This window comes from Podarcis raffonei, chromosome 17, assembly GCF_027172205.1.
Source record: "Podarcis raffonei isolate rPodRaf1 chromosome 17, rPodRaf1.pri, whole genome shotgun sequence".
In the NCBI taxonomy this organism is placed as follows: domain Eukaryota; kingdom Metazoa; phylum Chordata; class Lepidosauria; order Squamata; family Lacertidae; genus Podarcis; species Podarcis raffonei.
In genome coordinates, this window is record NC_070618.1 from 29,107,142 (window position 1) to 29,119,676 (window position 12,535).

Genomic DNA, 12,535 nt, shown 5'->3' on the forward strand with positions numbered 1-12,535 from the left:
AGAAGGCATTTACCTTGGTTTGAATCATTCTCTGTGGAATATTGTTCATGGCATTGGAAAGCCAACCTTCAAGGCTTTTTGCAAAATTGCGAATGGCTTGGGTCAAGGCACCTATGCATAAAAGAATACAAAACAAATGAAAAAAAGTCAAGGCATGTAGGTATTTAAAGATCAACGTCCTTGACTATTACAACTACAGAGAACAGCGAGGGAGCAAATGATAGCCATGATAGGAACAATTAGTATAAATCCCACATAGAATTAAAGGTAGTACTGCAGCCATCGAACAATGACTATCTAATGTTCGTGGTTCCAGTTCTCACCGAGGCAGTAAACCTCTATCTTGACTGTGCCACTTCAGATGGGAAGAAAACACCATTTTGGGGGAGGAACACTCCGTCACGGGAGTCAGCACCAGTACAGCTCTCTCTCACAGGTTCACTCTTGCACTAAAGACTAGGCCTAAAGAAGGGGAAGCAACAGATCACTGCCTAACTGCACAGCATGTGCAGTTGCAAGATCCACTCTAGACTGTAAGTACATTGTCAGATAAAGGCCTAGATTTTGCTGCTGCTGTGCAGTTACAGTGCAACATGGCAATGCTGGGTTTGCACCTAACAGTAACTTGTGATTTGAAGTTGTCCTGTTTAGAAACTAAGCATTCTTTTATCATAAACTATGATCACCAGTTTGTACGTAAATCTAAACTGAGATTCTTTGAAAGGAATCAGCTTGGCAGAAGTCACCCTGCTGCTGAGAGGAGGACAATGTGTGAGTTTGGTGTTTGGCTTAAGCTCCTGATGGCTCATCCACACAGTGCTAAATCATGGCTGAGTGTTACATGTGATCCAGGCCAGTGACTCTTCTCTGAAATATTGATATTCACTCTGGGAGTGGGAAAGTATGACCTTTTAGATTGGTACTGACACAATTATGCGATCTGATTTTTATGTAGTATTTCTACTAATTGTTTCAATACAGATCTGTGTTATGCATTCTAATTTGAATTTTTATTGTGACTCTTTTAAACCAAGCGCTCCTAACATTCTCAGGCAGTTGTTAGATTTTTGGGTGTCGCTTGAATGTCAGTCAACCTCACTGAAAGTCTCTGCTTTTCGAGTTTATTGATGCTTTAAAACACATTTAAAAACTCTGTTTTTAAAGTGAGCACACACAAACTAACCCTACCTATTCAGTGACTCTTTAAATATCTATGGAACACACACACTTTCTGTCTCACCACAATTCAGGGAGTCTCTTTATGTACCTACAAGGGGACATATTTCATTATTTCAATTCAGACACTTTTAACTAATGACACATTTATAAACTAGAACTAGTCAAAAGCATAAAGTATGCAGTTTGCCTATAAAATTATAACCATGCACCCAACCGATGGAAATGGGAGTCAACTCCCATCATGGAATGGCATTAGAATCTGCCTTGCTGTTTGTCATGCCCTAATTAAGAATGCACACTGTCTTAATTAAAGAGAGGGGAAGTTTATAAAATTTTCAGTAGGTTTCTGGCTTAAGAATAGTAGTGGAACAAGGATATATGCTGAGACATCTAGCACTGGGATAAAGAGATAGGAACTTTGTAATTAAAATTTGACTTTCCCTGTATCTTATTTGCTTTCATTGATATGGGAGTTAGTAAAACTACTGTTTTAACATTTGAAAGAAGCAATGTCAAAAGAATAAGGTAAGCAGATCATTCCCCCTTTTCCAAATGTTCCTGTATAAGAGCCATTGCTGATGCGCTCAAATGACACCATTCACGCATAACGCGGATGGATCAGTCTGCTGCAGGTGTATGTAGAAGCACAAAAAGAAAGCTTTAGAAAAAACACTAAGCTCTCTTCCCGCAGCAAAAAGCTGAATGAGAAATGGGCCATTGAATGGTGACTGTGAAAAAAATGAATCTGAGGTGGGAATCTTGTAGGACAACATGGCTCACTAACTAGCACAGAGAGCAGGAACACTATTTTCTTGCATGTCTGACTTGTGTAACTTTCTAGGACTAAAATGGAAAGGGCAGGCTTCTCCATCCTTCTTCTCACATGCCCCCCTCCAAGACTGTGGGGAGGGGGCTCTCATAAACACGCCATAAGTCACAAGAGCCATTTGAGCGAAAGAGCAGGCACACACAGCACCTCTGAAGATGCATGAGGTTCTGGCTCATGTAGATGACCAAGGGCAGCACCCTGTCAATTGCACACCTCAACACCTCAGCGCACGGTGCTAAATAAATGTGAAACACTAGCTAAATATTAATTACTAGTACTAAAACCGGTCATAGTAGTTATCCATAAAAAGCTCTGTGCTCTTTTAAAATAGCATGAATCATATTGAAGTTCAATTACAAATGAGGCTTGAACAGCTCCATAACACCTACCTATGAAATAATCAGTCTGTTAAAACACACAGCACATTTCTTTCTACAGAGATATCAGACTTATATAAGGGAATCATGTTTCCATTGCTCTTCAGTTATTTTCTAATGTTTTAAATTGATTTCAACTGGAGTGTGTGTGTTGGGGATGAAAAGCAGGATATAAATATTTAAATAAATCAACCAAAATTACAATCTGTAGACACGACTATCCTCAATCGCTGCAGGGGAAATAGTTTTTAGATGTGTGTTTGTCTATGCAAAAGAAAGATAAGCAAACACACAGGTAATGTTAGATAGTTGAGGATTATTTAAGCCCCACACATATATGAGTACGGAACAAAATATCTCTAACGTGATTTCAAATTGTACCTGCATAGTGGTACTAACATATGATACCAAAAAAGCAAGAAAATATTTGTATCAAGATTTTAGCACTCACAAAGAAGTCCCCCCCCCAACTACCAAAAATAAACTATACAAAAAGCACAAACTGAATTTCCAGGTTTCAGAAGATTTCAGAAGGAGTTCCAATTTGAATTTCATAATTCCTCTAGATTTGTACCAAATCTTTACAATAAAAGTTTATTTTGGTAACAACTATATGAAAAACGGTCTGTTTTCTTTTAAGCTGTTATGAAGCTAAGTATTAGAAAGAAAGATACTCTGCAGGACACAGTGTTTATCTGGGGTGACTACAGAACCCTGCACAATCAGGGTCAAAAACTGCACAGGGAGACTCTAGAAGAGATTTGTTGCTGCTGACCTTTGCCTTCTAACTTATGGCAGGCTCTCAATGCAGGAACAGGAGGGTGCTGGGGGGCAGGACTTGGCCCTGTGCCCCTCCCCCTTTGCATGAGAAAACTAGTGCCCTGGTGCTCTCCCAAAACCTGCTCAGACATGGTTATCGGGCCAACCTCTTCTCCAAAAGAGTTGACTTCATTTCTGTGCAATTTCACTATCCTTCTTACACACCATTGTTGTCTAACAGTCCAACCACCTCTCTTGCAGGATTTGGGTTTTGATGTACCGGTATTTAGAGGGGTTTGGGGTTGTTGTTGTTTTTAATCATTCTAACACCCTAATGTTTTTAGCCATGTATTCTTCAAAAAAATATATAGCCAGGAACACTGACAGATTTTCCTGTAATGGTAACGGACAATTGGTCAGAAATGTAGGAGAGGAAGATCTACAGAACTACAGAGGGAGGCCTCCTTTGGCACCAGCCATCTCTCGTTGAGGGGGGAGTCTGAGAGGGCTTTGAAGCACCTTCAGCTGGACATGCTTGCAAGCCCCCTTCCCAATGTGCCTCTGCCCTCCCTCTAGCTTAAGCTCTCACGCTTTCTTTGGAATGCAGAAATAGGACTTAAGGCTAGAACCAACAAAAAGTTCAAAAACGTTAACGGGGCGACAAATTTACTTCTCTGGTGTTCAAAGAGCAGTATTTGGGGCCTAGGAAATTGACTAAGAGGTTTGTGATGGCTTTCGACAATATTTTGTCGCATTTGCAAGGTTCAGTTACATATGTGAATTTATTGTGAATCAAATGTGGCAACCATATTGAGGGTAAAACCAGTATAGGGTCAAAAGGCAGTGATTTTTGGACCACTCTATCCTGTGCTCTCAATACTGAACAATTCTCCATTTTTCTATGCTGTACTTTTGAATCTAATCTAGTATTTTCTATCAGAAACTCATTTACTTAAAACATTTAATAGCCGTCACTTCGCTTTGAGATGGTTTAGAAGTAGAGCAACAATAAAACAACATATTTTTTTAAAAACATGCTCCATCATGGCAGCTTTGGTTCAGTTAACAAGACTTCAGTTTCCTGAAAGGACCAAATGCAAGAGTGTGAAACTCAAATAGACTGTAGGACCAAACTCTCCACCTGGCAAATACCCAAAGGCCACATTCGTACTCTTTCCACAGAAGTCAACTGCACTTGAGTTCAGCACCAAAGGGTCATAAATTCCATCTCAGTTGGACACTAACATCTGAAAAATGGTTTCAGGCCCTGCCGTCTAAGCTCCCTGCCCACATGCAACCAACTGCCCTCCTCCATCCACCACTTGGCAACTTGGCCTGACTTTCCCCATCTACTCCATGCACTTTCACAAGGGGGCCCCATCTGGCAAATGGCCAGGGCTCCGCTCCGCTCCATGCCAAAGCACTGCACCCCCCACCACGCCCCCTGTTGGCACTGTTACCACTCAATTAGAGTAGGAAGAAAGGCTGCTGCCATTTGCAAACCAGCCCATTGCCCTACAAGGGCACCAATTTGCAAACCAACCCATTGCCCTACAAGGGCACCAACCCTTGAAGACAGTTCAGTGGCTTATATAATGTGGCAGGAATCGCCAATGTGGTCCAAGGCACACTTCAAGGGTCTCTCAGTGCTTCCCAACCTTACATTTGACCCCTCTGATGTAAGAAATAGGTATGACAGTCCAATATTTTGAAAAAGAAATTTGCCTTGAAGGATGGAGTCTTGCCTGACAATGTTGATCTCATTACACATCCATCTTGCTTATAAATTGGGGGGGGGGGGTTCTGCAATATTGATTGAGGTAACTATGATTCTTTGATCTTTAAGACAGGAACTCAAACTACTATTTCATAATTCGAGAGGAAAGCAAATCAGCACTGTATTTTTCGCTCTACAAGACGCACCCGACCATAAGACGCGCCTAGTTTTAGTGGAGAACAAGAAAAAAATATTCTCTCTCTCTGTGCAGCGCCTCTCCAGCAAAGCGGGAGGAGAAATGGAAGGGGCTCTGTTTCTCCTCTCGCTTTGCTGGAGAGGCACTGCACAGAGAGGGAAAGCTGTGCAGCGCCTCTCCAGCGAAGCGAAGGCAAAACAGCAAGAGGGATCGCTGCGCAGTGAAAGCAGTGGTCCCTCTTGCTGTTCTAGCTTCTGGCCAAGCCTCTTCAGGGCAGGGGGAGCGTTCCTCCTGTTGCCCTCAAGAGGCTTCGCAGGGCTATCCCAGAAGTCAGAACCGAAAGAGGGATCGCTGCTTTCACTGCGCAGCGATCCCTCTTGCTGTTCTGGCTTCTGGGATAGCTGCGTAGCCTTCATTCGCTCCATAAGATGCACACACATTTCCCCTTACTTTTTAGGAGGGAAAAGTGTACCTTATAGAGTGAAAAATACGGTAGTTAAAATGCAACTTTCAAATATCCCAGAAATTGTTTTCTTGGATCAATCTCTGTTCTCCTTTGCCATTCCTGCCTACTACTGAAAATGGCTTTGTATTTTACAAAGGAAACAAGCAGAAGGTTGGAAAAACCACCTATAAGCAGTGAGAGGATACCCAAGGAACATTGACGCCCCCCCCCCCGCCCCCAGTGAGGAGTTGTTGGTAGCTATCTGAATTAAACCTGGTTGGCTTTGTCTTGTTCAAGAACGGTTCTGAGGGTGTCGAATTGTCACCCAGAAGAGTCTCTGTTTCACAACCCATGCTACTACACAAATTTCAAACAAAATCCTTTCATGCCTGTTGCTTTCACTGCATGTTTCAAAAGCTAAGCAATTGTCACACATCTGCATATATCAACTCTCTGAATTTCAGAAAAATGTAGAAGGCATTATTGACATTTAGACTGTGTTTTATAAGAACACTCAGATTTGCGCCACAAGTGTTATAAATAGTAAGGTTCCTTCTGTCTTGTTTGCAGGTGAAGGGCAGTAGCATGTTCTTGCAAAATTGGATATGAATTTTTTCTGAACATTTTGTAACAACTATAACAACTCAGTAGCTTTTATAATCCCTTCAAGAGAAAATAGTTTTGTTCGCTCCTGGTCTCTTTGAGGCATGAGTGCATCTAACTGAACTACAAAATAATTGTTCACAGAAAGAACACAATGCTTGTGCAGTTATATGGATTTCCTCCCCCGCAGAAACCGTTAACCTTTATTGTTAATGGGAAATAAATTCCTAAGTATTTATCACAGTGCCCAGAACATATATAATGTTTTATAATGGAAATCAGCTTTGCTAGAACCCAAAGTAAATCACTTTCTATACCAAACAAGAACAAACTACACTGCAACAATCTGAATAATTCTATGTCTAAAAGGGAAATTTTCATAAGTATAACTATTTGATAATGGCTGTCTAGCTGAAGTGTAATATTTACAATTAGATGGTGAGTCTACCCTGTGAGACACTCCTGGCTTTTTAAAATAAAAGATTGAGTGACTAGAGAAATGAATAAGGAAAATAAAATGTTAGTCTCACTTTTCTTATGATACAGTTAACTAATAAGATTTGCAACCAACTAATTCCGGTAAATCTTTTATAAGTAATATCTTCAAGTGGATTCAAATGCTCAACTAACATGTTTAGCACGGTATTCCTCTATAGGCACCAGAGCAAACTCTTATCCAACCATACAGAGAGACAAATGTGCAATCAGGTTATATGTCAGTAAAACCAGGCCACTGAAAAGCTACTTTTCAGTTCTGATTACATATTACCCTGACATGTTACACAACTGCACAAGTGCCACTATGTGCTTGGTCTTCACCTTGCTGAATTCAGTGTAAAACAAAAGTTGACATAGACATAGACCGTATCTGGACATCATGCATAGATCATAGTTCCTGATGAGAATGAGGGGCAATGGACCTTGTGCTAGCACTCTCTCTCTCCTGCTTCTTTGGTGTGTCTTTGAGGGGGAGTTTGGGAGCCTTTATTTCCAATTTCAACTAACCTCCATTTAGCATGTCATCCAAACTCTAAACTGTGGCTTGTTAAACCATACCCGTTTAAGAACAAATGGTTTGAAGTTTGCTATTTTCAACTGACAACAGGTTGGGATGACAGGGAAAGCTACAATTACTCTAAAGAAGAAACAAAAGCTTCTGAATTCCATGGCCACAAAGCAGGAGGATTGGGCACCCAAGCCCAGAGCTCATTGTGGCTTATTCCCATCACATTTAAGCTACAGCTTAGTGTGTCATTTGAACAGAACTACGTACTCAAGCCTTCAACGTTTTAATGTTATCATGCGGACTAGAGGAATTGCTCAAAGGAATGAGGGGATTTTCGTTATGACAAAGCGTGCATTGCCAGGGCAGCCAAAAACAGATAAATATAAACCACAAGCATGTTGAAAGCTACTTTTTTCAAAACCACAGAGTTATATTTTAAGCAGTATTTATTATTTTAAGGTATACCTTTATAACATGTAAATAAAGTGAGCACACCCACGCTACTTCTGAAGTCTTTAAAGTCACTCCTACAGGTTTCCTTGGGAGGCACTGAAGTCACAAGATCACCAGAAGAAAAAGAAATCCTTACAAGACGTCATCTATATTCAACTTACTAGGAATAGGTCTAAGGACGTCAGGAATGAGAATCTCCACCAAAGTCTGGTACATCACATGGTCACAGTTACACATCCATTTCAGAATTGACTCATTTTTGCACAGAGTAATCAGCTTTGCTTTCGGAAGTCGACTTTCTATTTCACTCAGATTGCTGGTGTGAACAAATGTATCAAATGAATAAATGAAAATGCATTTACATGAAGATAAAAAAGAAGAACAATGGAATTCAAAGTTTTTAAAAATAAACATTAGGAATGTCTGAAACGCATCCAACTGCCCCGAGGCACTTAGTGTTGTAATAATGGCTGGTACATGGCCTCCAGGGCTTTAGTCAAAGAGCAGCAGTGATAAGAATGGTCTTTGGATTGGATATTATTTCATGAGAAAATAACTGGGCCTCTTCCCATAAAATAAAATGGTATGCGTACAAATATAAACTGCAGTTATCATAACACGGCAATTTAATCTAGTATCGAACTGCAGAGATAGCATTCCTATTTAGTATGTAAATTTTAGATTTCTATTTTATTTGGAAACAGCACTAAAACTATTCACAAACTTTGAATAAAAGATTACCAACCTTGGTTCAGTAATGGTAGTGCCATCGGTTGTTGTTGAGGGAGAATAGCGCCAGAAAGTCTGCCATAATTTTTCTATTAGGCTAAACTGAAGGTTCACTACAACATCCAATATTGCCTAAAAATACAACACAGATACCGGTATTCTTTAACAGAATGCATGAAAAATATTGAGCAGTCTGTCTGCAATCCTGAATACTTAAGGGAGCATGATCTACTGAATTCGGCGGGACTTCTTTCTGAGTAAACATGCTTAGGATGTATCAAAGGACGTATCAATTGTCCAGGATTGTGTATTTTGAATTTAGTTAATAGAATATTCATAACTAAAATTTTAACACAACAGCAAACCAAAGACGGACACATTTGGCATCGGCATATTGCTGATCTACTCTCAACTGTCCTGGGTGGGTGAAAGCAAGCAGAAACGCTCTGTATTTTGGCCCACAACCACGTTTTCCAAACACACACAAATTTAGCAAGCATAATGTTAATTCTCTTCACAATATTCTGCTTTTCAGGCAATGGAGAGCCTCCTGTATCTGATGCATTCCTGTGTATCATCCCATCATGAGCCCTTAGGATCTGCATGAGAGGAAGCCATTGTCAAATCCTCCTTTCTTACCTCACAGTGCTCTCGATAGAGACTCTGCAATGACTTAATATCCTCAAAAGTAGTACCATCTGGCAGAGAAGAGATTTCAACTTCTCCGAACTCTGGAAGTGCTCGAGATGCATCTGTTTCCATGGCAACACAATGAAAGAAAAATATTGTAGAGTGTGTCAATCCCACTTTAATTAGGGAAACATTTAATGATACAAAGAAATAAATATCAGAAAGGTCACAAAGTGTTGGACTAAAAATTGAGAAGGTGTAAGGTTTTTATGTTTAATAGGTTGCAATTAAAAAGGAATCAAAATTTTATTCTTCTAAATTAAAAATCTTAAGCGAAGGGAGCCAGATCTGCTAAATTGTATGTGCTCGATCCATAGGAATTAAGAAATACTTACACAAATTCTAGGATTTCTGACTGAATGAGAAGCTTACTTCTTTGAATGTTTAAACCAGCTGTAATCATACTAAGATCGAGTGGTGCATAACTTACCTGTCTGAAAACCTAGTTAAAACTGTGAATAGACAAGAGGCCTGAATTTAGAGATAGATGAGCAGAACTCTGTGGGTTCAATGGGACTTCCTGCCCCCCGTAGCCCCCTGAAAAGCCCCTCCGGAGGGTGGGGGTCCCTCCAGAAGGGGGCAGGGGAGGGACAGGCGGCAGTGTCATGGGGAAAACTCAAAAGGGCTGCCTTCCGTAAGTGCTTTCCTGCCTGCTCACATAAGGCACATGGATCCAATGCAGTGAATACACACATTTTAATATACCAGTTGATATTTGCTTCTTTTAATTTAGTACAGTGCCTATTGCCTATGTAGTTACCATATTTTTTTCTCTACAAGACGCACCAGACCACAAGACGCACCTAGTTTTTGGAGGAGGAAAACAAGAAAAAAAATATTCTGAATCTCAGAAGCCAGAACAGCAAGAGGAATCGCTGCACAGTGAAAGCAGCAATCCCTCTTGCTGTTCTGGCTTCTGGGATAGCTGCACAGCCTGCATTCGCTCCATAAGACGCACACACATTTCCCCTTACTTTTTAGGAGGGGAAAAGTGAGTCTTATAGAGCAAAAAATACGGTATATTTCCAGACATACCTATGTATTATTGCATATTATACAAGGTCTTTAGGGAAAACAACGAGCAAATTATAGCTGGATTTTACCTAATTATAGGTGGTTTCACTATTACATGTGAAGTTCAATTGTGTCTTAATTCAATGACAATTATGTTAGCAATATTAAATAAGTATACTTCATGTATGTATGGTAGTAGTTTTTGGAACATATTCCCAGTCTATATCCATGTAGTAGAACTTGTGACACTAGCCTGGCTCAGCAAGGGATTCCAAGATGCTCTCTATCAGAGGTGTGATCAGGCCACACGGGCTGAGGGTACAGATAAATAAGTCTGAAGTATTTCATCCCATATATTGTCAAAATAGTATGTATGTGCAAAGACAACAGTCCCACCGATTCTTTGTATGAGACTTGGCCGCAAAGTCATGGTAAGGATATGAATTTCTTTGTTTCTAGAATGAATGACAGCTTTAATTAAGCTCAATACCACTGTTAGAAACTTAATATTTGCATAAAGTTAAACTCATACAAATGGTTACACTCCACAGTTAGTTAGCTCTGGATCAGCTTCAAGAAAACCTTTGTTCTGATTCTTAACTAACAACTATACAAGTTATTTTTCTTTGGACACTAGTACAATATTCTTCCTACGTACCCAAAAACTGTTGATGATGTTGACTTTGAGCAATTACAGTTTGTTCAACAGATGTGCCTGTCTGTTGACCACTTGTTGTGAAACCATCTGTGACTCCATCCACTTTCTGCATAGGCTTGTACCTAGAATATATCACATGCAACAAAGGACAAAATTATCCTTTTCTTTCTCCATCTCTCAGACTATAAAGCTGATTTTAGCAACACCTTGTGACATAGCTGGCAAACGTTGGTTAAAAATTTATCAAAAAACTCAAATTTATGCTGGGGGGAGGGGAGAGAATTATGATTATCCAAAGCCGTGCTTTGATGTTCTGATCAATCCACAGAACTGCACCTTACATAATTTTTCAGTAACAGTCCAAACACTTGGATGCTGAACTTGTTTATGTATTAGGTAAAAACAAACCCCAAAAAGCATAGATGATTTGTATTTCTGGCTCACTTTTTTTTTTAGTACACAAAGTTAGCAGTAAAAGTAAAGGTGACTATCTCAGTTTCCTCAATTCCCACTCATTTTCTGTACCACTTTTCCTTAGCCTGTTTAACCTAAGCAACTGCATTTGATTTCCTGGAAATTAAATCTGGGAAGAAGCAACACACACATAACTTAAAGTGCGTGTAGCCACGACAGTTTGCATTCACTTAACTCTGCACTATATTACACACATATGGACAATTACTTAATTAACATAGTACTGAATGAGTCCAGATTTTTGGCAGTCGCCCAAATTGCACATGTTGATTCTAACACAAACATCTTTGGGCTGTTTACTTTAAAAGGATGGTGCTATACAATTTACTGCTTTCCATCATCTGACTTACTGATTAATGCAGTTAGTCTAATAAGGAAGTCAACCCATGAACATGAACTCAGCAACAGGAACCATGAAATAAAAACAAAACTGTCTGAGGGCTACAACTATATATCACAATGAAGGTTTTTAATAATGGAATAAAAGTGACTTGCAGTACCACAGTCAGCTGAATCTTGTACATTTGCATGCCCATCCCACTCCTTCCACCTCAAATCTTTCTCTATGTTAGGAACATTCTGAACTTTGCAAATTAAAGGCACACACAAATAAAAACTGGTGGTTGTCGTATGAAACAGGCAGCTAATTTTAGTAATTTAGCAACATTGAGGAAAAACATTAGAGCGAAGCATAGTGATCAATAAAACAATGTTGACTCAATATGAATCTTTGTGGGAAGACAGAAACTAAATTAGCAATGAATCATCATTTTAGAACTATTTCTCACAAGTAGGGCACAAAAGAATGTTTGTCATCATTTGCAGTTATTGTAGATATTAAGATGTTAATTACTGAATGCTAGCTCTCAATATGTACTGATTTATTATTACAGTAAAGTAGCACCTGAACATCAGGAAATGCAGTATTTAAATAATGAGAGATTTCTATATAACGAATCTGAAAGAACCATTATTCAGATTATTTTCCAGGCATTTTGACTACCTACAACAATTTAAAAAGTTGGGAGCAGTAAAGCATCTGAGATATAAAATGCCTTTTTGAGTAAATTTTCTAAGAAACGGCTGGAAAGAAGCACGTGGAATTTGTCTCCTATGCACATTATGGTGGCCTCTAATTGCAGAGTCGCTGAGAAAGAAAGTTAAAATGCTCCAAATTTAAATTAGTTGTGCTTGCTTTCTCCAGTGAAACAAAAGAACTTTCCACTGAAGATGTTGCTCCCAGCAGTGCAGGAAGAAATAAAAAATAAAGTTCTCCCAAACAGATCATTGGTTTTAGGATGCACTTCTTTTGTTGTTGTTTAGTCGTTTAGTCGTGTCCGACTCTTCGTGACCCCATGGACCAGAGCACGCCAGGCACTCCTCTCTTCCACTGCCTCCCGCAGTTT

General features: G+C 39.6%; 1 protein-coding gene across 4 annotated transcripts in view; it reads right to left on the bottom strand.

Moving 5' to 3' along the window:
- Nucleotides 1-12,535, bottom strand: part of RFX3 (regulatory factor X3) — a 125,559-nt gene that overhangs the window by 17,607 nt on the left and 95,417 nt on the right. For all 4 annotated transcript variants that reach the window (XM_053371173.1, XM_053371172.1, XM_053371171.1 and 1 more), the window contains 5 exons: nt 10,656-10,777; nt 8,933-9,045; nt 8,310-8,425; nt 7,726-7,880; nt 14-111 (listed from right to left, as the gene is read on the bottom strand). In XM_053371173.1, coding sequence (XP_053227148.1) covers nt 14-111; nt 7,726-7,880; nt 8,310-8,425; nt 8,933-9,045; nt 10,656-10,777 — 604 coding nt within the window. The remainder of the gene's footprint in view (nt 1-13; nt 112-7,725; nt 7,881-8,309; nt 8,426-8,932; nt 9,046-10,655; nt 10,778-12,535) is intronic.